A 23,516-nucleotide genomic window follows, 5' to 3' on the forward strand; every position below is an offset into this window, starting at 1 on the left:
AAGACTTATAAGAAACAGGCTCCCAGTGTTGTGAGCTTTGCTTTCCTTGTTTTGCAAAACAAAACTTGGACACCCCTAAGTTTCCCCACAAACTCCAAAATAAAAGTTGTGCTTCATTCCAAGAGGAACGCCCAAACTTCTTGGATAGAACTGGCTTCAGAAAAGCCATTCCTGTCCATTTTTCTCCTCCTGAGAGCCGTGCCTCTGGCAGTCGGTCAGATGCTCTGTTTCCCGAATCTCAGGTAGTTGGCAGTCAACTGCCAGGCCAGACTTGTGGACATTAGAAACGTGTCTCCACTGGATACTGCTGAGTGGTCTTGGTCCACTCTGTCCTGGTACCTGGTCCTTTCCCCCTCAATCTTAGCACAATTTTGGCTCTAGTCAATGTTGGGTTTCCACCCTGGGGTGAGTCAATGGCTGTGAACAATCCACGGGGGTTATGTAGTCAGACTTTCCATTAGGCACCAAAGCCTGAGGCAGAGCACAAAGCTTCCTGCCAGCAGGCCACCAGGATCTGAACCCCAGCTCTATGTTTCCTCTTAGTGCAGGCTACAGGCTCGGTGAGAAAGAAAACTCTGAGGATGCAGAGGAACTGCCCTACAGGCGCTGGGGTTCTCACAGCAGTGGATTGTGCTCTTCTTGTGTCTCCTGTGCTTTCTCCCCCATAACTCACCCCCTACCCAGGACTTGGGATACCCACCCTTTGCACAGTCAGATTACTGAGCACCCATCCTCCACATGGGGTCCTCAATCCCAGAAAGGTAGAGTTTGTGAAAGGAAACAAGAAGTGTGTGGTAAGAGGGAGTGCCAGTGTCTTCTGGGCCAGGGACTAGGTCCTGAGGACTCTGAATACTTGGGGCACTCTCCACATAGGAGTACCCTGGATCGTAGTGAGGACACCTGCTATCTAAGAAGGCATGGAGGGGCCTGAGATCACAGAGCTCCTCCCTCTCCCATCCTAGAGTTTCCCAAAGGTTCCTGGGACCTGAACAGCCCAAGCATCTGGGAAGTCTCAGCCTCTCCTTCCTCAGCCTTCCTTAGACCAATAGGTCTTGGACAGGGTGGTATAACCCTATTCTCCCTTTCCCTGTTGCAAGAAGCCTGGCTGGAAAGGGTACAGGCCAGGTCCCTCAGGGCCACCAGGGGGCACTGTGGGTCTGTCAGAGACTGAGGATGGAGAGGCAGCGTGGTCCTTGCTCTGGTAGGAATGCAGGCCTGAGTGCTAGAAGTGGCACAAGTGACTTTTCAGGCAGGACTGGGCAGCTCCTTCTGGCCTCAATGGTATAAACAGCCCCCAGGTCTGGGGCTGACAAGGCCTATAGGGACTCCCCACACCATACGGAGACACAGGAATGGAAAGGGACCAGGGACTGAAAGACACTGATAAGGAGGTAGGGCACATCAGACACTCCAGGAGGGTCATGGGATCCTCAGGTCCAAGCATCCCAGTTCAGTGACATTTCCCACCCAGCACTTCAGAGCAGGGAGAGGGGCTCTCTCCCACTTTCTGCTTCTCTTATAAGTAGAATATAAGGAAAATGGTATTTTCCTCTACTCCAAGGGACTCTTAGGATGTTTTGCAAAACACAAAGTTTTTCCTGAAGGAGTCCCCTGGGATCTGGGGCTGAGAGGAGGGGCCACAGGCCTGCCCAAACCTGTCCTTCTCTATGATCTAGTCTTGGCTGCCTGACTCCGTTGGGTAGACCTGAATGGCTAGGATGAGCCAGGATGTTCATGGCTTCCCACAGTAACTCAGAGCCTGTGGTGAAGGGCAAGGTTGCCTGCAAGTGCAGAATCAAGTCACAAAAAGCTGCTGTAAAAAATATTATTCATTTTTCCTACTGGGCATGGTGGCACACACCTTTAAATCCCAGCACTTGGGAGGCAGAGACAGGTGGACCTCTGTGAGACCATGGCCAGCCTGGTCTCCAGAACAAGTTCCAGGTCAGCTGGGGCTACAGGGAGACCCTGTCTCAACAAAACAATAGCAATTTCATTTTTCTTGATTAGAAATGTAATAAATATTCATTAAAGAAGAGCTTTAAAATAGACAAGATAGGAGCTGGAGAGTACAATGGTTAAGAGCGCTTGCTGCTCTTACACAACTGGGGTTCAGTTCCCAATACCTACATAGTGGCTTATAACCATTCATAACTCCAGCTTCAGGGGGATCTGACACCCTCTCTGGCCTCCATGGGCACCATGCATGTGCTCTTATATACATGCAGGCAAAATACTCATATACAAAAAATAAAAATAAATAAAACAGACAAGATAAACAATTTAAAAGCATTCATAATTTCATTGCTTGGAAATGACCTCTGTGGCCCTTTCCTTTTTTAAACACTTATCTCTGTGGATGAGCAGAGATGGACAGGGCTCACAGACAGGAATTGACCATCCTTAGCTACCCCTGAAATAAGATGCAGTCAGGATAGTATCCAATGGCCACACAGGCCTTCCAGAGGCAGGGCCATCATCTCCCCAGCTGACACCATACATCACTCAGTCTGCTACCCAGCAGCCATGCTGTAAACAGTCATCTCTGGGTCATCATCCTTCATCACATCCCTGGTGAAGACTGGCCCTGGGAGAAAGGCTGCCCAAGTGTCCATGAGGAAGCCAGACCTGGATGGAATCCATGTACCTCCACCCACCCCACACCAGGGGCCCATAGACCTAGGGTTCAGTCCTCAGCCTGGCATCCTGTCTAGGACAAGATGTGGCCCCTTAGCTCTGAACTAAGGTTTCAGGTCTTCCCTGCCCTTTTCCCACTGCCCTGGGGTGAGGTGAAGAAGGATTCAGGGGCTCTGAGAGGAGAACCAGCGGTGTCTTTTCTAGAAGCTGCACGAGTATAGTCATGCTCATGCTGGGTGGGGCCCAAAGTGGCCTTGAGAAGACCCCATGGAGGGGATTCCTGACCTGCTCACCTCTGTGAGACTAGGCATGAGGTGTTTGTTATGGCTGTGGACTGAGAAGACCAAGAGAAAGGCAGGAAGATGCTTAGCTCTCCTCCCTCACAAGCCACAGCAAGGGAGCACCTCTTGTAATGCAGCAGGCCCAGCTGCTCCCTACCCAGGCCACACCTCTGTGTACCGACTAAAGACACACAGCTGCGCTGTTCTTTCAAGAGCTCCCCGCTGGCTATAGACCTGCTGACACTTCTACTCAATTGACCTCTGTGGGGCCCTGGAAGAGACACTGATGCACAGGACAAATGTGGGTTACAGAAGGAGTAAGAGTGGGTTGGAATGGGGAAAGAGCCAGGGGAGGGGAGAGGGGAAAGAGGTATGAAGCTCCACACCCACCTGGCATCAGCCTCACTGTAGTACTCTCTTGCCACAATGTCTTCAAAGAGCTCCCCACCAGTGACCCTGCAGGGAAAGCACATAGATAGTCATGGATTCTGGAGAGTCTTGGTGCTCTGCTACCTCCCTCACTGTCACCACTATCACACCTACCATCATCACTGCCACCACCATCACATCTGTCATCACTGCTACCACATCACCATTATCATCCCCATTACCACTCCCACCATCATCACCTTGGCCACTATCATCACTGTCATCACCACAACCATCACTATCACTACCACTATGACCATGACTATCACTCCCACCACCATCATCACCACCACCATCACTGCTACCACCACCATTTCTGTCACTGTCATCACCACCACCATCACTATCACTACCATCATGACCACCATTATCACTGTCATCACGGTCATGTCATCACTATCACCACTACCACTACCAATCACCCCCACCATCATTACTGTAGTCACTTCTACCATTTCATCACCATCTCCACCATCACTATCACCACCACCACCATCACTATCACTGCCTCTACTTCATCCCCATCATCACCATCACTAGCACCATCTCCATCCCCATTATTATCTTTGTCATCATAAACATTACCACCATACCATTATGACCATCACCATCACCTCTATCCAAGTGTAGTGCCTAGAACAACAGCTCATTAAGCACATACCTGCTTACATCTGATGACATGTACTTCTATTTTTACTTCTCTCCTTATAACCATTTCCTGAGGAAAATGACTTTGACAGATTCTATGCAGCCTCTCCAGAGTAGGTAGCACAGGGGTTTGAACCAGGGCCTTCCAGTGTTATACCAGATTTGTGACTCTAATTCTAGGTCTAAGAAGATATGGTTTCTTTTCTTCAATGACCCCCATCTTGGGTCAGATTTGAGACCTCACACAAGCAGTAGAGGCCAAAAGACATGGTGCCTGGAACTGGCCTCCTTGGTGGGCTAAAGTCTAGAGATACAAGTCTTATCTCCAGGAGGAGATCAGAGATATGGGTCATGGGCTCTGCCCAAAAACTCTTCTTCCCTTTGTCCCCAACCCAGCAAGTGCCCATCCTAAAGTAAAAATAGCAACATTTTTTTTTGTGCATGTAGTTTACACATGTGTGGAGTTGGATCCCAGGCTATCCCCAGCACCGTGTAATAGACTGTTTAGACCTCAGCACAACAACTCTTGAACCAGGCTTTTCAGACTTGAGTCTAGGCAAAAGGTCACTGGGTCTTGGTCCAGGGCTATAGGTCAGAGAAGGTCCTGAGAGGTGCCTCACCTGTCCGAGAACCAGACTCCCTGAGGACCTTTTCTCGGTCCAGAGCCTAAGGGCAGGGAGTTTGGGTCTGAATTGAGACTGTGGGAGACTTGGGACCGCTGTTGGGAGTCCCTTCCTCTGGCTATACAGATGTATTGAAAACTTTCCACGTCCAGGCCTGGTTGTATATCAGCCATCTCCCCAGAACCTGCAGAATTCCAAACTGTCAAGGCCTCAGGGCCTGCTGGAATGCTATCAGACTACCCCAGAACCCACTGTCCTGGAGGCCACAGAACTATGGGAGAAGGCTATTCAGGTCTTCTGTCCAGACTCACCATCATCAACCTCTCCCAACAGCTGCCTGCCTTGCATGTGTCCAGAAGGCTGAGAGATAAACACGCCATATACGCACATACACACCCAATTCTCCCTTCTCAGTTCCTAAAACAAGTGCAGCCATCTGTTGGCCACTAGGGGTCCTACATAGGGCCTTCCCCTCAGTACAGAGGCCTGTTTCTTGAGAACAGAGAGTGGTAGAAGTAGGTCTGGGGTACACAGGGGAAACAGTGAGTGTACCCCTCCCTCTCACCAAGCCATGGCAGGGCACAGCCTCAGCCAGACAGCAGCCCCAATTAATTGGCTGACAATTCTAGACAGGGTCTTATGGGACACACAGTTATCTGAGAAGGAACCAAGTCCCATGTGGGGTCAGCCCAGCCTCTCTACCAGAGGACCCCACATGGGTGGAGGACTTTCAGGTCTGCATGCCTGATAGCCTGGGCATCTGTCATTTGAGGGAGGAAGAGCTAAGAGGTAGCTCTAGGAAGGCACCTCCTGTCACCACTCAGCCTGTTGCTCAAGGGCAGCGGGAGGGCATGAGGTAACCATGGTAACAGCACAGAGCAGGGCTTCCCTGCCTGTGTAGCCTGGAGACTACAGGGGCAGACCAAAGCCCCTGGGCCCCCACCCAGCCCAGGGTCCTGCAGCAGCCCTGATTCATGGACAGCTAAATATAGTGCTGCTTAGCAGGAGCTGTCAGTGGTAAGGGAGATGAGATCATCGCTTCTAAATCCAGCAGGAAGTGAGAGGTGGAGTTGGCCCCAAACGCCTTCTCACTTAGCTACTGCATACACATTCTCGTGCAAACACACTCACATGCACATATGCACATGCATGTATCCCTAAATCACACCTTGACACGCATGAAAACAGACATGCACGCACACTCATGGATCTAACACAAATCATAGCTGCACGTACTTTCACAAGCTCAGGCATTCCCACACATGTGTACATACATACATGTCTCCACCCACATGTATAAACACACACGTTCATGCCAGCTAGCTATGCCCCAGCCCAGTGTGACAGGGCTTGAGGCCCTGAGGCCTGGGAAGGGAGGAAAGAGAGTCACTGACTGCTCTCTGGGATCTTCCCTCCACTGCCCCGGACCTACCAGCCTTCTCTATGTGGAAGACGACCTCAGGATGTTAGACTCAGACTTGTAGATAAAACCTGTGCAAAACCAAGTCAAGGGAGGTCAGGCCAAGTATGGATGGGGACGAAGTGACCCACTGCAGAGGTATACTCAGGGAGTGACCTGATGTGAGGACAGGACTGTTCCTGAATCAGGGATGCTATGGGCCCCATGCTGGTCCCTTGCTAGGAGTGAGAAAGGGTGAGGGTCCTTGGCTCTGGCACTTACAGATCGAAAACCAGGTAGTGGAACCCCTCTTCAGAGATGCTGTCATGGAGACGAACTGCAGGGACAGACAGAGAAGTCATGAAGAGCTGGAAGCAGCCCAGGATGCCCCTTACTGCCCACCTCCACCCTGTCCAGGTCCACACCAGCACCAGTAACACAGACCTCTGGGAGAGAGTGCCTCCCCATCACCATGGGGTCCTCCTCAGGGCCAGGCCCCAGTCCCTCCACAAAGCCAGGAAACAGGGCCCCCTTCCTGGCCACCAAACTAGTTGTGTGACCTTTGGAAGGACTCCCAGCCACCTGAGCGATCTCCATGGAACTGTGGCAGCACCTTGCCCTTTCCCCTGGCACCTGTCTATTTTTCTCTGTGAGAGGGAAATATAGGAATGGCTCACAGCTTAGCGTCTGACCGTAGCCTCTGAGGAGCATCACATGGGAGAGGATTCTGGATGAAGTATACTCATTATTCATTCTGGACCTCCAGATTGCCCTCAGCAGGACAGGGACCTGGCCTGGAGGAAGGTTTACCAGGTGCAGAATGATTCAAAGGCTGAAACCTTTAGTTCTGATCCCAGAGTCTTTCAGCCAGGGGAGTCCAACAGTCTCTCTCCCCATGGCCCTTGTTTCCACACCACTTGCAAACTTGTATTCAGTTCCCATCCAGACTCTGCCTGGGCTAGACAGGAGTTAACAGGGATGTGAGGAATAAAGAACGCATGAACACAGATGAAGAAGTGAGGGAGCACGGTGAGGTCTCAGTGTCAGACAAGCACTCTAAGGCCTGCCTTTCCTAGGCTGGAGATGCACCCTGCACCAAGCAGTAAGGATTTTCTAGGAATGACTCACTTTGGGCCCTGCTCTCCCACGTGCAGATTCTGCCCTTTGCTAGAACAGCGCTGCATGCCAGGGCTGCTCTGAGCACTTTGCTTTAGCCTGCCAAACACTCCACCAGGCTGCAGAAGAGGGAGCTGTAAGCACGAGAGGTTGAATAGTCAGCGGAAGGGCACACAGCCCACAGAAGGTGGGGTGGAGTGGTGGGATCAGAGTCTGGCTCCAGTGACTGCACTGTCGCAGCCCTCGCCCCTACGCTTGTGGGACCTACAAGTTTTTGCTGTTTTCCACTACCCAAGACTGGGCCACAGGGCTGGAGGGTGAAGAGAAGCCACCTTCTCCCTGGTCCCGCAGGGCCCCAGGACCTCAGGCAAAAACAGCCCACACAACTCCTATTCCTGGGCCCTCCCCCCGTCCTAGTTTCTAGCTGGCTGCCAGGGCCCTCCCTCCTGGCACTGGTCCTCCCAGGGGCCGTCCTAATAGCATCTTCATGCCCAGGAACGCTGATCTGCTCTGCACCTCCCTGGGTTCCAGCTACCTCAGCCAAATGGGGCACTTCACCTCAGGTATACCCTGGAGAGCCCAATAGGCCTCAGTCCTTCCACAGAGCCAAGAAACATAGGGCCACCCTTCCTGGCCACCAAATTAGCTGTGTGTCTTTGCGAAGGACTCTCAGTCACCTGAGCCTCAGTTTGCTGCTCTGTGAAATGAGTTGAAGCACCATCTGCCTATAGGTTGCTGTGAGTTATGTACCTGGTGGGAAGCTCCAGGACCTTGTCATGAGCCGTGGCCCGTGACTGTCATTGTCGCTGGGTATGAGGAACCTTAGGTATCTGAGGCTGGAGTCTGAGGCCACTTAGGGACCTGGGCTGCTTTCTGAAGCCCAGGGAAATGCCCAGCAGAAGTCATATTGAGCACAGTCTCTCTCCCCTGACCCTGCCCAGACCCATTCTCTGAGGCCCATATCCTTGTCAGCTCTCTTGGCCAGGCAGAGCTCTTCAGTGAGGACACATTTGTTCAACCTGGCCTCCCTATTCCCACCTGGGCCCCCACTTAGACAAGACTGGCCTGTGTCTCTCTAAGACAAGACAGATTCGAATGCCTCCTTTCAAGGACCTTCCTTGCCAACAAAATCCCTGGAGCTGAGCCAAAGCTCATTCTTCTCTGATTTCTTTCCAGTGGGGGCCCATCAGGGTGGTGGTCTGTCTGAGCTGTCCCAACTCAGGAACTTTGAGCAGAGAAAGTTTCAGGAGTTATAATGGGAGGGCTTTCTTCCATCTACCCTTGAAGACACTGCTCCAGAGGAGGCCCAGTGGTCCTTGAAGTTGCCTCACTGCCCCCTGGGTGCCCTAGGAAAGACCTGTTGGTGGGTGCTGCCTGTCCTCAGCCACACACCTCCGCAGAGGCTGAGAAGCTTGGGCCAGGAAGGTTCCATCTCCATACTAGGACATAGGTTCCTCCCTCAGCATGAACTGCAGGGAGCTGGTGTGTAGAGTTGAGGCAGTAGGTATATGGGCACCATTAAAAATGTATTCATATTTTTAAAACAGGTGCTTGTTTCAATGGCTTAGAAGAAAACCTAACTAGCACATCAGATTCGTGAATTCACAGACAAGGCTAAGGAAAAAAGTGAATTGTGATAATCTATTTAAATATTTTATTTATTATTTTTATTTTATGCGTATGCATGTATTGCCTGCATGTAGGTAAGTGCACCCATGTCGTGCAATGCCTGCAGAGGACAGAAGAGGCTGTCAGATCCCCTGGTACTGAAGTTACAGACAGTTGTTAATTGCCATGTGGGTGCTAGGATTCGAACCTGGGTCTGCTGTGAGAAAAACCAGTGTTCTTAACCGCTGAGCCATCTCTCCAGCCCCTGACAATCTATTTAAAACAGTAAGCAAATGACACTAGGCTACTACAGAGGTGGTGATGGGTAAGTCCTCTGCAGTTCCTAGCTAGGTCTGCCAGGAGGGCCCGAGTCAGGTTACCAGGGGCAAATCTCACCCAAGGCTAACCTACCCATCTCAGCCTCCCAGGAGAGAGGCGTGCAGGGCATGACTGTGCCCCTTTCCTGTTCTGCTGTGAGGACCCCCTTGCCCTCATGTTGTACCCCTACCGGGCAGGGCTCAAAGGCCCAATCTGGCTGGAGTTGCAGCTGTCTAGGAGCAAAGGGCCTTGGAGCATCCAAGAATAAGGGGACTTGGGGATCCTTCTGCTCTTCCCAACAAGTCCCTTGGACCCTTTCCTGGATACCTGAGATTCCTGTGGCTCGCAGCAGCACTAGCCCTTGCCTTCAGAATCAAGCATTTGATGTCAACAGTGGGCTATCAGCAGTCCTGGCTGCAGTTCCTGTAACCTTTCTCCTCAGCCTCTCAAGCTCCTTGCCTCAGTGGACCCCATCCTCTGGTTGTTGCTTTGCCTAGCTCTTCAGTCCTGAAACCAGGTGGCAAGAACTCGCTGACTTCCAAGCCAGACTCAGACAAGAGTGGGCTGGTGCACAGAGGAAAGCTGGCGCTGCTAAGGGCCCTCAGCCAGGACAGGGGCTCTAGACTCCCAAATGGAGCTGTGCCTAGTCAGAGGAGTTACTGAGGCTCTGCCTGCCAAGTTCTGCTTGGTCTCTGCCACTGGACAGCAGGAAATGTTTGGGATCAAATCCTGCACACCCATGAGGGCAACACCCACAGCCAAGTGGGACCTCCTCACCTGGCACAAGGCAGGCAGTTATAAAATGTGCTGAACAGTGAATTCTGGAACCTCCCGGGCGATGGTGTGCTGAGCTCAGGGCACACCCAGGTGAAGCACAGACCATCTGTGCTCAGAATACTCAGAATAAGCATTCCACAGATACCAACTGATTGTCACAACCTAGCCCAAAGCCCCTTCAAAAACCCTCAGGGGCTGTGGCCTGACCTGGGGACACCTGCCTTGGGTGGCACAGGATCCAAGGAGTTCCAGACCATGTGCGTCCCTCTATCCATTCGACCTTCTCCTTCTAGACAACCCCAAAGGCAGCCCTACCTCACACCAGGGCACCGCTTACTGATGCCTATATACTCCTCTCTGTTAGTCTTGCTTTGTGCCTCTCCTCTGAGGAGCTCTCTGCTGATGCCAGGCCACCTGGAGCCCAAAGCCTGGGGGTGATAGCCTGGATGAGCTGGGCCCCGTTCTAGGGACAAGGACCCAGACAAAACCCCTGCTCTTGCAAGTGGCCCAGTCAGACCTACTCCCTTGTACTTGAAGTACTGCCAAGGCCAGACCACACTCAGGGCTGTTCCATCTACATAGCCCTCCCTCTGACTCTGAAGCAGACTGGACCACCCTAGAGTGAGCTCTTGGCCAGGCCCTGCCTAGATACCCTTGAGTTGGCAATAGCAGGTGGGAGGAAACATACCTTATAGCTGGTGCTGGGACGAGGCCACGAGCCCCACTCACAATGAGATAGCTCAGCAGGTAGACATTAGGCCCATGACTTCAGGCGCTCATCATGGTGGCTGCAAAATGTTTCCTAAAGCCTCTGATACATTTCCTCTAAGAAAGCTGACTGTTTGTCCTGCATATGGGCTTCAAACAGAATATGCAGGAGTGATGCCACCCAGATAGGCCATTAAGAAGGTATATGGTTTTTCAAAGGGTTAAACAGAGCTCTCATGTGACCCAGCAATCCTGTTTTAGATGTATACCCTGAGGACTGAAGGCAGGGACTCACATACCCATGTGCCCTGTCACAGCAGCATTCACAACAGTCAAGAGGTAGAAGCAGCCCCAGTGCCCATCAATAGACTGATAAACACCATGTGGAACCACCACGCAATGAATGTCATTCAGTCTTAAAAAGGAAGAAATTCCTACAACATGGATGAATCTGGAAGACATCACACTAAGTGGAATAAGCCAGTAACAAAAGGACAGGTAATGTGTGGCTCCACTTCTATGAGGTTTCTGGAGTGGTCAGATTCATAAATACAGAAACAAACTGGCAGGTGCCAGGACTGGGAGAGGGGAATGAGGAGTTGTTGTTTAATAATGTCATGGTTGGCTTTGGATGTCAACTTGACACACCTGGGAAGAGGGACCCTCACCTGGGGAACTTCCTCTATGGGATTGACCTGTGGGCATGTCTGTGAGGCATTTTCTTGGTTGTTGAGTGATGTGGAAAGGGCCAGCCCACTGTGGGTGGTGCCATCCCTGGGCAGGTGGGCCTGGGTTATATAAAAAACCAGGCTGACCACAGACCAGAGGAGCAAGCCAGTTAGCAGCGTTCCTCCATGGTCTGTGCTTCAGCTCCTGCCTCCAGGTTCCTGCCCTGAATCCCTGCCTGACTGCCTTCAAAGATGGACTGTCACTGGAAGTATAAGGGGCAATAAACCCTTTTCTCCACAAGTTATTTTTCATCAGTGTTTTTTTTTATAGCAATAGAAAGCAAACTAGGACAAATGGGGCAGAGTTTCTATTGCTATGTATTTTTAACATGTTTTTAAAAGACAATCTACTCTTGTTGTGTGTCCCTCTCTCCGTGTCTTATAGTGTCTCTCACTGTTTTTGTTTCTCTGCTGTCTCTGTATATACAATGTTTGGGTATGTCCTCCAAAGGCCAATGTGTTGAAAACTTAATCCCAGCCCATGGCACCATTAGGAGGCAGTGGAACATTTAAGAGGCAGGGCCTGGTGGAGGGAAGTTAGGTCAGTGGGGGTATGCCTTTGAAGGGGATCTTGGGACACCTATTCTCTCCTCCGTTTTCTGGCTGCCATGTATAAGATGAACAGGCCTACTCCACCACCTGCTCCCACTAGAGACCCAAAGCAACCGGGCCAAGTGATGACGGATTGATATCTTTTAAGTGTGTATGTATATGTGTGTGTGTGTGGTATGTGTGCATGTGTGTATGCATGTTCACATGTGCATGGGCACTTGTATATGTGCTATTGCACATGAAGGCCAGAGGTTGACATCTGATGTCTTCCTCAATTACTTTCCACCTTATATATTGAGGCAGAGTCTCTCACTTGAACCCAGAGTTCACTGGGTTAGTCTAGGTAGCCAGCTTGCTCTGAGGCTCTCCTGTCTTTGTCTCCCAAGTGCTGGGATTGCAGGCTGGCCAACTGTGCCCACTTGGCCTTTACATAGATGCTGGGGATCTGAACTCCTGTCATCAGGCTTGCACGACAAATACTTTACCCGCTGAGCCACTTCCCCAGTCCCTGGAATGATGCCCCTGAAACAAAGAACTAAAATAAATCTCTCCCCCTCATAAGGGGATTATCGCAGGTATTCGTCACAGCAGTGGAAACTAACACTCTCTCCCTCTGTCATCACTGGCTCTGGAGGATCCTGCTGCCATGTCACAATGCTCAGATGGGGAGCTGCTCAGGGAGAGGAACTGAGATCATAGGAGCCACCTTGGAAATAAATCTTGAGGCTCCAGTCAAGTCCTCAGTAGAAACTTCCCTGAATGTATCCACCAGCCATGAGTGCCCTAAGCAAGGCAGGCATGCTGCGCCTGCAGTTAGGGAACAGCCTGGGCAGCTCTGAAATTCCTCCTCCTCCCCCTCCCCCTCCCCCTCCTCTTCTTCCTCCTCCTCCCTCTCCTCCTCCTCCTCCTCTTCTTCTTCCTCTTCTTTTTCTTCTTGTTTTTTTTTTAACATTTTATTTATTATTTTTATTTTATGTGTATGAGTGTATTGCCTGCATGTAGGTAAGTGCACCATGTCATGCAATGCCCACGGTCAGAAGAGGCCATAGTATCCTCTGGAACTGGAGTTACGGACAGTTGTTAGCTGCCTTGTGGGTGCTGGGATTCGAACCCGGGTCTTCTGCAAGAACAGTGTTCTTAACCACTGAGCCACCTCTCCAGCCCCTGCTCTGAAATTCTTAATAACTTTTGAACAAAGGTCCCACATCTGTACTTTGCACTGGGTCCCATAGGATATGTGGAGGCCTGACAGCCAGCTAAGCCCTCTTGAGAGCACAGAAGCTGAGATAATTCAGACTGGTTGACAAAGGCTTTGGGGTCATCTGTCCTGCAGCACAGGTGGCAAACATACCTCATAAAATCATCCTATGAGGTAGAGGGCATTTGTATCTCCTTTCACCAATGAGGACTCTGCTCAGAGCATGTGAGTAGGCCTCAGTTCAGGCCTCTGCCCTCTACACACCAAGCAAGCTGCCTCAGAAAAAAAACGGACTTCATAGTTCACGGCACTTTCTATAAGGGGGGACTTGATGTTTTCTATTGCTTCCCAGGTGAGCTTTCTCAGCTCCTTCCAGGACCTGGGGAGAGGGGCAGGAGCATCTCCATTGTCAGAGGGGAAAACAGGCTTCCCTCCCCAGGCTGGCACACACTGATTCCTGACTAACCAGTAAGTAAGGAGGCTACCTTTCCCAAAGTCACTCCCCTGCCTGCCCCCCAGCACTTGCTCATGGTCCAGGGTGGCTATGGGTAGCTTTCTGTTCAGGATGAGGCTGGGGTGGGGGCAATAAAGGAAGGCTTAAGATAGACTTATTGGGGAGGGGTTCCTCTCATCTCCCTTGCATCTCCCCCTTTCCTTCTCTAAGAGCCCCGAATCTTCAGACAGGGTACCATGGGAACCATACAGCCTCAGGTCTGCATTTGAAATGTTCTTATGTTGGGTCCCAACTTGACTGGAAAGAAGCTGCTGCAAAGACTTCCAGAGGCCACTTGTCCCTAGCCCAGACAGAAAGCTGGAAGCAGGCCACTGCTTGGAACCCACCCAGAACATACCAGGTATCTGGCCAGGTCAGGGAGATGTCTTATTGAAGGACTATCCAAAACAGCAACCTAGAGAACACCTGGCTCTCCCTGCAAATAAGGCTTCATGTAAACGCAGGCAGTATGAGCCATAGCCTTTGGTTGGTACTCAGTGGGTTATGGGTTATAGGGGTGGGGAATGAACAAAGGGTGAGCAAGGGCTTGGAGGGGTGAAGGTAGAGATCTTCTTGGAGTTGGGTGGGGTGTGGCATCTTCCAAGATTTCCAAGAAGAGGGCAGTGCCCAGTGGTGAGGTGACTGAGGCTCTGCTCACTGAGCTGCAGGCACTCAGGATCCTAAGGATCCCATAGACATGGCTGAAATCTAGGTTCCTGGGCCCACTGAGGTCTCCTGAATCAGTGGTCCAGGGCAAGCCCAAGTATCTGCATGTCAAGAGGGTAATGCTCTGAATCTAAGAGACTGGGCTCCATCAACTGGTAGGCTCAGACCAGAAAAGACTCAGAAATGGGGGGTGGCTTTTCCTTCCCCATCCAGCCCTCAGCCCTGGGCTGGTGGCTAGCTGAGGACTCCCAGTACCCTGGAGGGCAGCAGCAGGAATTCCATATGCCCGAAGTAGATCCACTTTTCCCCTTTCTATCTCAGTCCCTTGACTGGAAAGGGATGTAGAAGATAGGCTCCCAATCTGGTCGTTCCTCATAGTCCCTAGGGACCCCTTTTAAATGCAGATTCCCAGGGTCTGTCCTGGCACAGGTGAATCTTTGGAGTGAAGGGTCCAGGAATCCACTGATAAATCTCAGTGCCTCGAAGATCAATCAACCCACCACCTGTAGACATCCAAAGTATCTCCAGCTGATCCCTATCATGGGTGCTGAGCTCCCATATTCCTCAGCTCCAGAGAGCCCAGAGTCGGGAGGAACGGGCACAGTGTGTGCATATACAGAAGGGCCTTGCTGCAGTGGTGGAAGAACTCAATGATCTGGAGATCTTGGTCTTTCCAGGGTCAGCCTGGGTCCCCGCAACTCTTAGAACCATGTTTATTACTTGTGCACAGGACTCATCTGGGCTTCAGGAAGGGGACTGGCAGGTAGTGCAGCTGTGCTTTCTGTGAACTAAGATCTGGCAGGTAAGCCAGAGAGAGCCCTGTGACTCTCATCTTGGCTCCCGTCTACCCCAGATGCAGCAGGCAGGACTGATAAGTTGCTCACTTGCCAAACACCTACCTCCTCCTGGAAGGACCAGTAGGCCTCACATTGGAGACTCTCCCTATGTGCAAGGCTTGGGAAAGTCACTGGTCCCACGTTCTGAATGTCTCTGTGAACATTTGCAAAACCACCCACTTTGCCCTCCTTCCAGAGCTCACCAATGTTTGAATGCTTCAGCAGGCGGCAAATCCGAGCGGACCAGTAGGCCTCACATTGGAGACTCTCCCTATGTGCAAGGCTTGGGAAAGTCACTGGTCCCACGTTCTGAATGTCTCTGTGAACATTTGCAAAACCACCCACTTTGCCCTCCTTCCAGAGCTCACCAATGTTTGAATGCTTCAGCAGGCGGCAAATCCGAGCCTCTCTCTCCAGTTTCTGGTGATCTGGCAACAGAAAAGAACAAGGCGTCACTGTGTGCCCCGGCAGCAGGAACTCATGGCAGCCACATCAGGTTAGAACCCTGTGAATGTCTTTTCTTGGCTCCTATCTACAAGTGTGTGCAGCAGCCACCAGCTAAGAGGCTAGCCAGGGACCCCACAGACGAGAGAATGAGTCTATCCAGACTGGCCTCTGGGGTACCCACATCACTGCCTGAAAGAGAGAGGACAGGTGTGGGCACTGAGGGCCATAAGCAGTTGGTGCCTGGGACAGAGACAATGGGTGGCAGTGGGTAGACTAAATTTGGGCTAAAAGTTTCTCCATAAGTGCAAAGAACAGAAAGTGCTGTTAGTGGCACACTGACTTCATCATTTATTGTCCTAATTTCACTTCCAGGTAATACAAGGATCTGCAGAACAATATGTCCATCAGGTGGTGGCAAGGACGAGCCCTGAGGTCAGAGCTCATGGCTTCTTCCTCCCCAATTAGGCACAGAATCTGGTTCTGAGATGACAGGCCACCAGACAACTGGACCCCCAGTTCACCCACCAGAGGCTGGTGCCCCTCAGAAAGTCCTTCCCTGAGACTCCCAAACATGGAGCAATTTATTAGCCAGAAGTTTTACATTTCAAACAAGGGTGCCAGGAGGATTTGAAAAGCAGGTAGAGATTATAACAGCAAAAAAGAAGAACCCACTGCAACAGAAGGGAAAGCTCCGAATGGCAACAGTCACATCACGTGGTGGAATGCAGTGCAGCAAGGAAACAGAGCTCTTGGCCCACACCCCCAGGACTGTATACCAGACCTCCCAATGTAATGCTGCCACTGGGTCTCAGGAGAGAGAGAGAGAGAGAGAGAGAGAGAGAGAGAGAGAGAGAGAGAACCCAAATCGAGGGGAAGGGAGGGGAAGGAGAGAGTGAGAGCGAGCAAGAGAGAGTGAGAGAGTGAGAGAGAGCGAGAGAGAGAGCGAGAGCGAGAGAGAGAGAGAGAGAGAGAGAGAGAGAGAGAGAGAGAACACACGCGCAGGATTTTCAGCACTGAGGACAGCAGCTGTCTCCCAGCCAAGACTGGGAGGGGATGGAGCTGGTGTTTAGAGCCCCAACCCCTGCTGAGAGCTGAGCCCCTCCTAGAAAGGTAAGCCCATAATTAATGTGCCAATCCAAACCTCAGAGGGGTGCTTTCCTCACTAAAGGAACTCCCTAGCACCAGCAGAAGAGAAAGAATGCAGACGACCATTAAAAAGGATGTCTAAAAGGTGTTCAAGTCAGTCTTCAGGCTTCTGGTCCCTCATGCTGGGGAAAATTGTTCACCTGCAGGAAGGCAGGCCTGGCCAAATCTTCTCTGTGGCCAGATGCGTAAGGTGGGCACAGTGTGGTCTAAAGTCTGGGACACATGTGGAAACTTTACACATATGCCTTTCTCCAGGGCAGCTGTGCCTACAAGAGGCAGGTCTCTGGAACACATTCAGCAGGCTTCCCTTCCACCACAGGAGGATAGGCTGACCCTCCTGCCTTGTGGAGAGAGGACTCAGGCCCTACCTCACTGTTTAGAGAAGCCCTGTACTCTCTACTCCTTCAACTGGAATATCCACTCCAGCAAGCTCTGTGCTCTCTTCCAAAATATTCCCAAGCCCCCAGTGGTGTGGGAGCTGAAGAGACATGGGGTAGAAGCAGCTCAAGTGTGGCCCTCTGATGGGAAATGCAAAGACAGACAGAGCTCTTGAGTCCTACTACCTTTTAGGAACTCAGACATGATGAGAATTTTTACCCCAAACAAGAAAAGGGTACATACAGGGCTGTGTTTAAGCTGGTTCATTCACTTTGGCAGTGACATAGACTCACATGCACACACACACACACACACACACACACACACACACACACACACACTATATACCTGCTAACTCAGGGGGCTGGTTAGAGAAACTCAGGCAAAAGATGTACTATTTATTCCTCCTACCAGAGAAACATCCCACAGATAGAATACAGCATTCATCTACACTCCCATAAAAGCACTTATAAAAAAATAACAAAATAAAAAATACTCAAAACAATTTTACTCAAAAATTTTACTAAACCAGAGCCTGCAATTATCCACCCGCCTATCTGAATTCTAATGATAGTGCAAAGTCCCAAGATTCCACCCTTGGGGATGCCAAGGGCTGGAAGCTTTTCTAGGTGATTCCGCCATGATATCAGTGTGCAGGGCTGGCCTACTAGGCTGTCTACTCTGTCAGACCTGCACCTCAGGTGTCCCTGAGGTCAGTAGTATGTTTGGGGCCTAGTGTGGGGGCAAGGCTCGGGGCCATCAAAGGTTCTGGGAAGGGAAGTGGCCGCAATTGAGCCTGCACACCCACGCTGGGTGACTCATGACAGGGTGCAGTAGCCTCACACAAAAAGCTCCCCCACGCAATGCTCCCATGTGCCAGCCAGGCAGGTGACTCAGTTCAGCCTCAAAGCCAAGGCCTTTTTCCACGCTCAGGGACTCTATGACAAAGCCTTGGCTTGTGTCCTCTGTGGGCTACAGGCTGGTGGTTGCCTGGTGGCTACAGCTCCCACACACTGAATAATCCACCACCTTTTACAAATACTGCCACAGAGGCTCACACTACAGAAGCACACAGGAAGCAGTCAAGAGCCCAGCCACAAGGCTTCCCTTGCCCCACAACCCACAGTCCTGCGAAAAACACAGTAAAAACCCCATAGTGTCTGTGTCACACACTTCCAGGAGCTGGACCACCTGCAGGAGCTGAGATTGGATAGTACACGACCTAAGGCTCAAGCCACCTTTCAGGCTCAGGGACCACAGGCAACCATTTTCAAGCTCCATTGATGTAAATCTCCCCCAGGGTTCAGGAAAGGGAGTAGGACTATTCTATGCTGTCACTATACAAGTGACAGGGCTAGTGTCCACCACCCTCAAGATGACAGGGGCAGCGGCTGCCCCCAGGTACTGGCAGCCAGGCCACAACATGTGACATGTCCTTCTGGAGCACCTGTCACTGGATAGGCACCATCTGTTCTGTGAGTGTTACAGGTGATATAACCTGTTTAATTCCAAAAATGCCCTGAGAGGCAGCAGTGGCAGGCTGGTGACTAGGGACAAGAGAAGTAGCCCACCTTCCACATCTAGGGCATGGTGCCAGGGATATAGCACCTGGAGGCCATGGCAACAGGCCTGTCAGACCAGGTGAGGTGACTTCTGTAGTCAATCTCTGCAACTGACTATCATTTCCTCTTCCTTTCTCCAGAGATAAGAAGGCATGGGGGGAGGGGGGAGCTGGTAGAGATTTCCTCACCCACCCCAGGCACCTTCCTCTCCCCCAGTTCTCTACCCTGAGCACCCCGCAACCTGCTCCTTGGCAGGGGTGACTCATGGCACGGCGGATGGGGGTGGCAATAGAGAGGAGCCAACAAGCAGGGGACAGGAGGGGCGTGGGTGGCACCCAACCTTGCCAGCTGCAGGCTGCCATGGGAGGACACTGGGTGGGGCAGGGGAGGGGCAGGGAGAGGGAGATGTGAGGCCCACTCCCATAGGAGGGGCTGCCTCCCGCTCACCCCCACACATGGCCCTGGGCCTCTGAAATTATGCGAACCAGAGTCCATGTGTGGCTGCACAGGCATATGAGTCCCACATGCAAGGAGGCTTGGGACAAGTGACAGCCCTTTGCTGGGCTTCATCTGGATGACAGAAACAAGGACAGTGTCTGGTCTGAAAGGACTGTGTTGGACTGAGAATGAAATCATGTGAAGGATACACACCATGCCTGGCACTCAGGTGTGTCTCCATCCATCCATAGGCAGCCCTGCCTCACTCCAGGGAAGTTGACAGCAATTCCTGGGAAACACCCCCACACCTTCTCTAGGAAGGCTCAGGTCCCAGGAGAGACCCTTAGAGATATGTAGCTTGACTGGGGAGGGCCTGGAAACGTGGACCCTACCAGTGGGGCCAGCAGTGGGAGTGGGACCCTGCCCCCACTGCCCTATCCTGGACACACAGGAGGCTAGGGAGGGACTGGCCACAGCTGTCAAGGCTCTACTCCCCAAGGCTAGGTCAGCCAATACAAACATGAGCTCAAAGCCAACATCACTGAGCTGGGCAGATGTCAGCCCACCTGTGTACTGCCTGAGGTAGCTGTAGGCACACTGGATGAGGGGTAGCTGGAGGTTTCTGGTAAACAGGCCATGTCACAGGACTCTGGCCCTGCTTAGTGAGTTGAAGAGAGCTCAGTTTACCACTGAAGCCTAGGCTATTTGGGAAACTGCAGCTGCTTGCAAGGCCCACTGGGGCCTCAGTCTCTCCCCATTAAAAGGGTAGCAGAGGTGTCACATCCATCATTGCTGCTCCTGTCCAGAAGAAATAAGGGCCACAGCAGACAGAGGCTCTCCCTCCAGCCTACCCCTCGCTTCCATTCCTCTAGAGAGCTAGAGCTGTGCCTGTCCAACACTCCAGACTGCCGTGGGGTGAAGGCCCTGCTCCCTACATCTTTAGAATGTGGAAAGACCTGTCCCAAGGGAACTGGCACTGTCATACATAGTCCTGCTTTCCTTCTCATCTCTCCCAGCCACATACATATTGGACATCCTGAGGGCCTCAGAGGGATCAGAACATCCACGTCATACAGTACCCCAGGGGTTTTATTTCCTAAGCATGGTCTGGTACCAACGCACTTCAATCCACCTGGAAGGTAAGCACTAGCTTTTCACACTCCTAAGGGGCAGGGTGCTCAGGAACCCAGTAGATCTCTTTGTGGTGAGCTCCAGGTTGGATATCATAGGATATCCTGAACCTTTGCAGAAGGGATGGCTCCTACACCTTCCTGTATTTGCACCAAACACCTGCAGACCCTGGGTGGGTGCCAAAAACGCAGCAAAAATGAGTTCAGATCTAAGAGCTGATGCTAGCTAGCCTAGGGCCACTAGGAAGGTCTATGAAGCTCTGACTTTGGATTTTTTTTTGAGGACAGAGGGTCTGTCTGACAAGATAGAGGTGACTTCACCCAGGTGAAGACTCCTGGCAGTGCTCTCCTCAACTCCCCAAGCTAGTTCACATGGCATTAAACCAACCAGCTCTGGTCGGCCTAGGCCATGCGTACTGCAGTAAGGCCTGCCCATTCGGTCTCAGAAGCTGAAAATGCATCACAGGCAGAGATTATTCCCTATGAAGGAAAAAAAAAATCACTCCTGTAGTGAGCACAGAGCCCCGCACAGCTCCTCAGGGTAATGTCTTCTGTCTGCTGAATGCTGGCTCTAGGCAGGCCCGGAAGAGACGTCCTGTGTTCCTTCCTCTAAGGGTTCTCCAAGGGTGTCAGTTGAGTTAGTAGTCACAGGTAGAGGTGATGGCGAGGAGGTAGGCAGTGGAGGACATGTCCTGCTTAGCCACCAGGATAAAGGTCTCTGAGAATATCCAGTAAGGACCAAACTAGAGGCTGAAGGACATAGGCCAAGGAGGTAAAAGGAGATGGCTCTCACTGTGGCTTTCTCTACATGTTTTGTTTTAAGAAAGCATCAAGGCAACCAGCAATTAACCCAACAGCGTCAGCCAGCAGCCACCACAAGGCAGAGGCATCTGTGAGCATATCCTGCAGTTGCCTTCCACCTCATTGGCACAAAGAAAGGATACAGGGCTCTCAGGGGACCCTGACAGCTTCCATGTGGGGCACCCGACTCTGCAAGAATGCCACCCACAGAGCTACAGGCCTCTGAACTGTTTCCCAATCACACAGGGCTGACTGGCATTTTGAGTTCTGGGTCTGTGGGCTGCAGTACGCTCAGGCTGCATGGTAGAGACCTCACTGTCTCCCCTCCACAGAGTCACTTGTCTTTGCGGTTGATGTACCACTCCCAGTGCCCTCCTTAGAATGAGAATCTCTGACGTGGGCATAGTTTAGCTTTGAAGTAGGTATGTGGTTTGGCATTCCTGCTCCCTCACTGCTCAGCTGGCATCTGGAGCAAGGCTGTGGGGATGAGGCCTAAAACTAAGATCAATACCATGTCCTGCCATAACATCCAGAGGAATCAGGAAGGCCTTGCACGGTCAACCATATGTTCCTCTTGACTCAGTCTCTCTGGATGAGACAGCAGCTCTCTTTGCTACTAGGACCGGGCACAGATCCTGCTCATCCTTGCAAGCCATGGGATTATGTAGAGAGGCAAACATCATCCTGTGGGCACCTGCGCCACCTCTCCCTCTGGATCTCACACAGTCTGCCTCCCCTAAGGCCCTGCTGGTTCACTGTGTTCCAATAGCAGCCTGGGACCCTACATGCCTGCACTTCTATCATCTCCAAGTGCATGTGACTCTAACTTGTGGTCTATTTTATCTGTCCAGAGTCAGTTATCATGATGGTCATATCCATCATCCTAGGACAGGACATCTACCTCACTGATCACAAATACAGGGCGATTTATGCAAAGGTCTCAGTTTGCATAAATCAGACCTCAGTCTGAGGTCTCAGTTTTGCCAGCTGTCAAGTAGAACAATCACAGCAGGGCAGGGGAGGGAACAGTCATCTCCTCTTCTAGTTCTGGGGCCATCAGTCTATACCTAGGGTGAGGTGTCCCCACACACAGGTCTTGAACCAGTCCACCTCTCCATAAATGCTACCAAAAGGTCCTTCAGGGACAGTGGGAGAGCTGAGACTTAGTGCTGTGGACTAAGCACTGTGACATCATGCACAGGGACACTCAGCAAGAGCCCTTGGGGTCAGTGGCCTCTAGGGTACAAGACTGAGCCATTGTGGCCCTCCACTTAATGTCAAGTGTACATGTGCAAGGCCACAGGGCCTCCTTCCAGACCACATTTCTGCTCAGAGCTCCTGACAAGATAGTTTTGTGCCTGACCTCTGCTTCTGTCTCCCAACTATGCTTACATCTTTCTTACCCTTTCCAGAAATAAGGACTGCTGCCCAGACTTTCTCACGCATCCTAGGTTGGATGCCTAGGACGCATTCTAGCCAGAAGCTTGCCCTCATGAGGCTAGGAAGCACTTTTACATTGGTAAAGGGGTACAGGGAAACAGTAGCAGAAAAGACCCTGCAACAGAGACCGTATGGCTGTGGCCCAGTCCATTACACAGCCCACACCTCATCACTGCTGTTCTGGTCTCTAGCCTGCTACTAGCCACCCTAAATCATCTAGAGAGTTTCAAGCCTTGACCCTGTCACACCCATGTAGCCATAGGGACCCAAGGCACAGGGCAGCTCTAGCCAGTAAAGACCAACACTCAGGACCCCAAATTCTTGACTCCTGTGGGAGTACAAAAGGGGGAATTGGCCTTGACCTCTCTGCATCTACCTTTGTGTCAGTATCACCCTCTGGAGACTCTTCTTTCCTCATGGGAGAAGCCTGGCCTGTCAGGCCTTCTGTGTCTGATCAAGAGTAAAGCAGCAAGCAGCAATCATTCCACACTAGAATTGGGGTCATAGCTCCCCCAGGTAACACCCAGACATGGAAGCATCCTGATCCAAGAGTGCCTAGCATCCAGGGCAGAAGCCCCTGCAGGGTTAAGGGGATGTCCATCCAGAGACCCCTGAGCCTGTCAGATCTTTCTGCAACTGGCTCCCACGTGGGCTCTGGTCCTGGGTCTCTAGCTTTCCAGGGTCCCTCCACCATCCCATCTTTCCATTTCTGATCTTTCTCTAGGACTAGTTTTCAGAAGCCTTAGACTTAGCTGAGTTTATGAACTGATTACAGAGCACTGGCCTCAGAACCATATAAAACACAGGATGCCCAAATAAATTTGAATTCAGGAAAACTTTTAAAATAATTGTTAGTATAAAAATGAAATATGGAACAAAGTTATACTACACTATTTTTTATTGTATCAGAAACTAAATCTGGTAACCCGGACCTGGCTTCCTCTTTGTTACTCGTGGTTGTCCTCAGGGCAGGAAGCCTCCACTTCCAGTGCTGGGCCCCTGACCCCTACACTCCATAAATCTAAGTCAGGTCAATAGAACAGAAGAGTTATTAACTAACCCTGGGGCTGGGGAAGGGGCACTTCCTAAGGGGAGGGACTCCACTCTCTAAACCCCAAGGAAACTTCCCTGGATTCCTGCTGCCAGAGGAGGAAGGG

At 51.5% G+C, this 23,516-nt stretch overlaps 1 protein-coding gene across 10 annotated transcripts in view; it reads right to left on the bottom strand.

The window, feature by feature from the left end:
* The window catches only part of Camk2b (calcium/calmodulin dependent protein kinase II beta), a 100,381-nt gene that overhangs the window by 27,135 nt on the left and 49,730 nt on the right, over nt 1-23,516 (bottom strand). For all 10 annotated transcript variants that reach the window (XM_008834071.1, XM_008834078.1, XM_008834077.1 and 7 more), the window contains exons 3-5: nt 15,386-15,445; nt 6,300-6,354; nt 3,309-3,374 (exon numbers count right to left, since the gene is read on the bottom strand). In XM_008834071.1, the coding sequence (XP_008832293.1) occupies nt 3,309-3,374; nt 6,300-6,354; nt 15,386-15,445 (181 nt within the window). The remainder of the gene's footprint in view (nt 1-3,308; nt 3,375-6,299; nt 6,355-15,385; nt 15,446-23,516) is intronic.

The sequence above is a fragment of the Nannospalax galili genome, unplaced genomic scaffold, assembly GCF_000622305.1.
Source record: "Nannospalax galili isolate Female #2095 unplaced genomic scaffold, S.galili_v1.0 scaffold996, whole genome shotgun sequence".
Lineage (NCBI taxonomy): Eukaryota > Metazoa > Chordata > Mammalia > Rodentia > Spalacidae > Nannospalax > Nannospalax galili.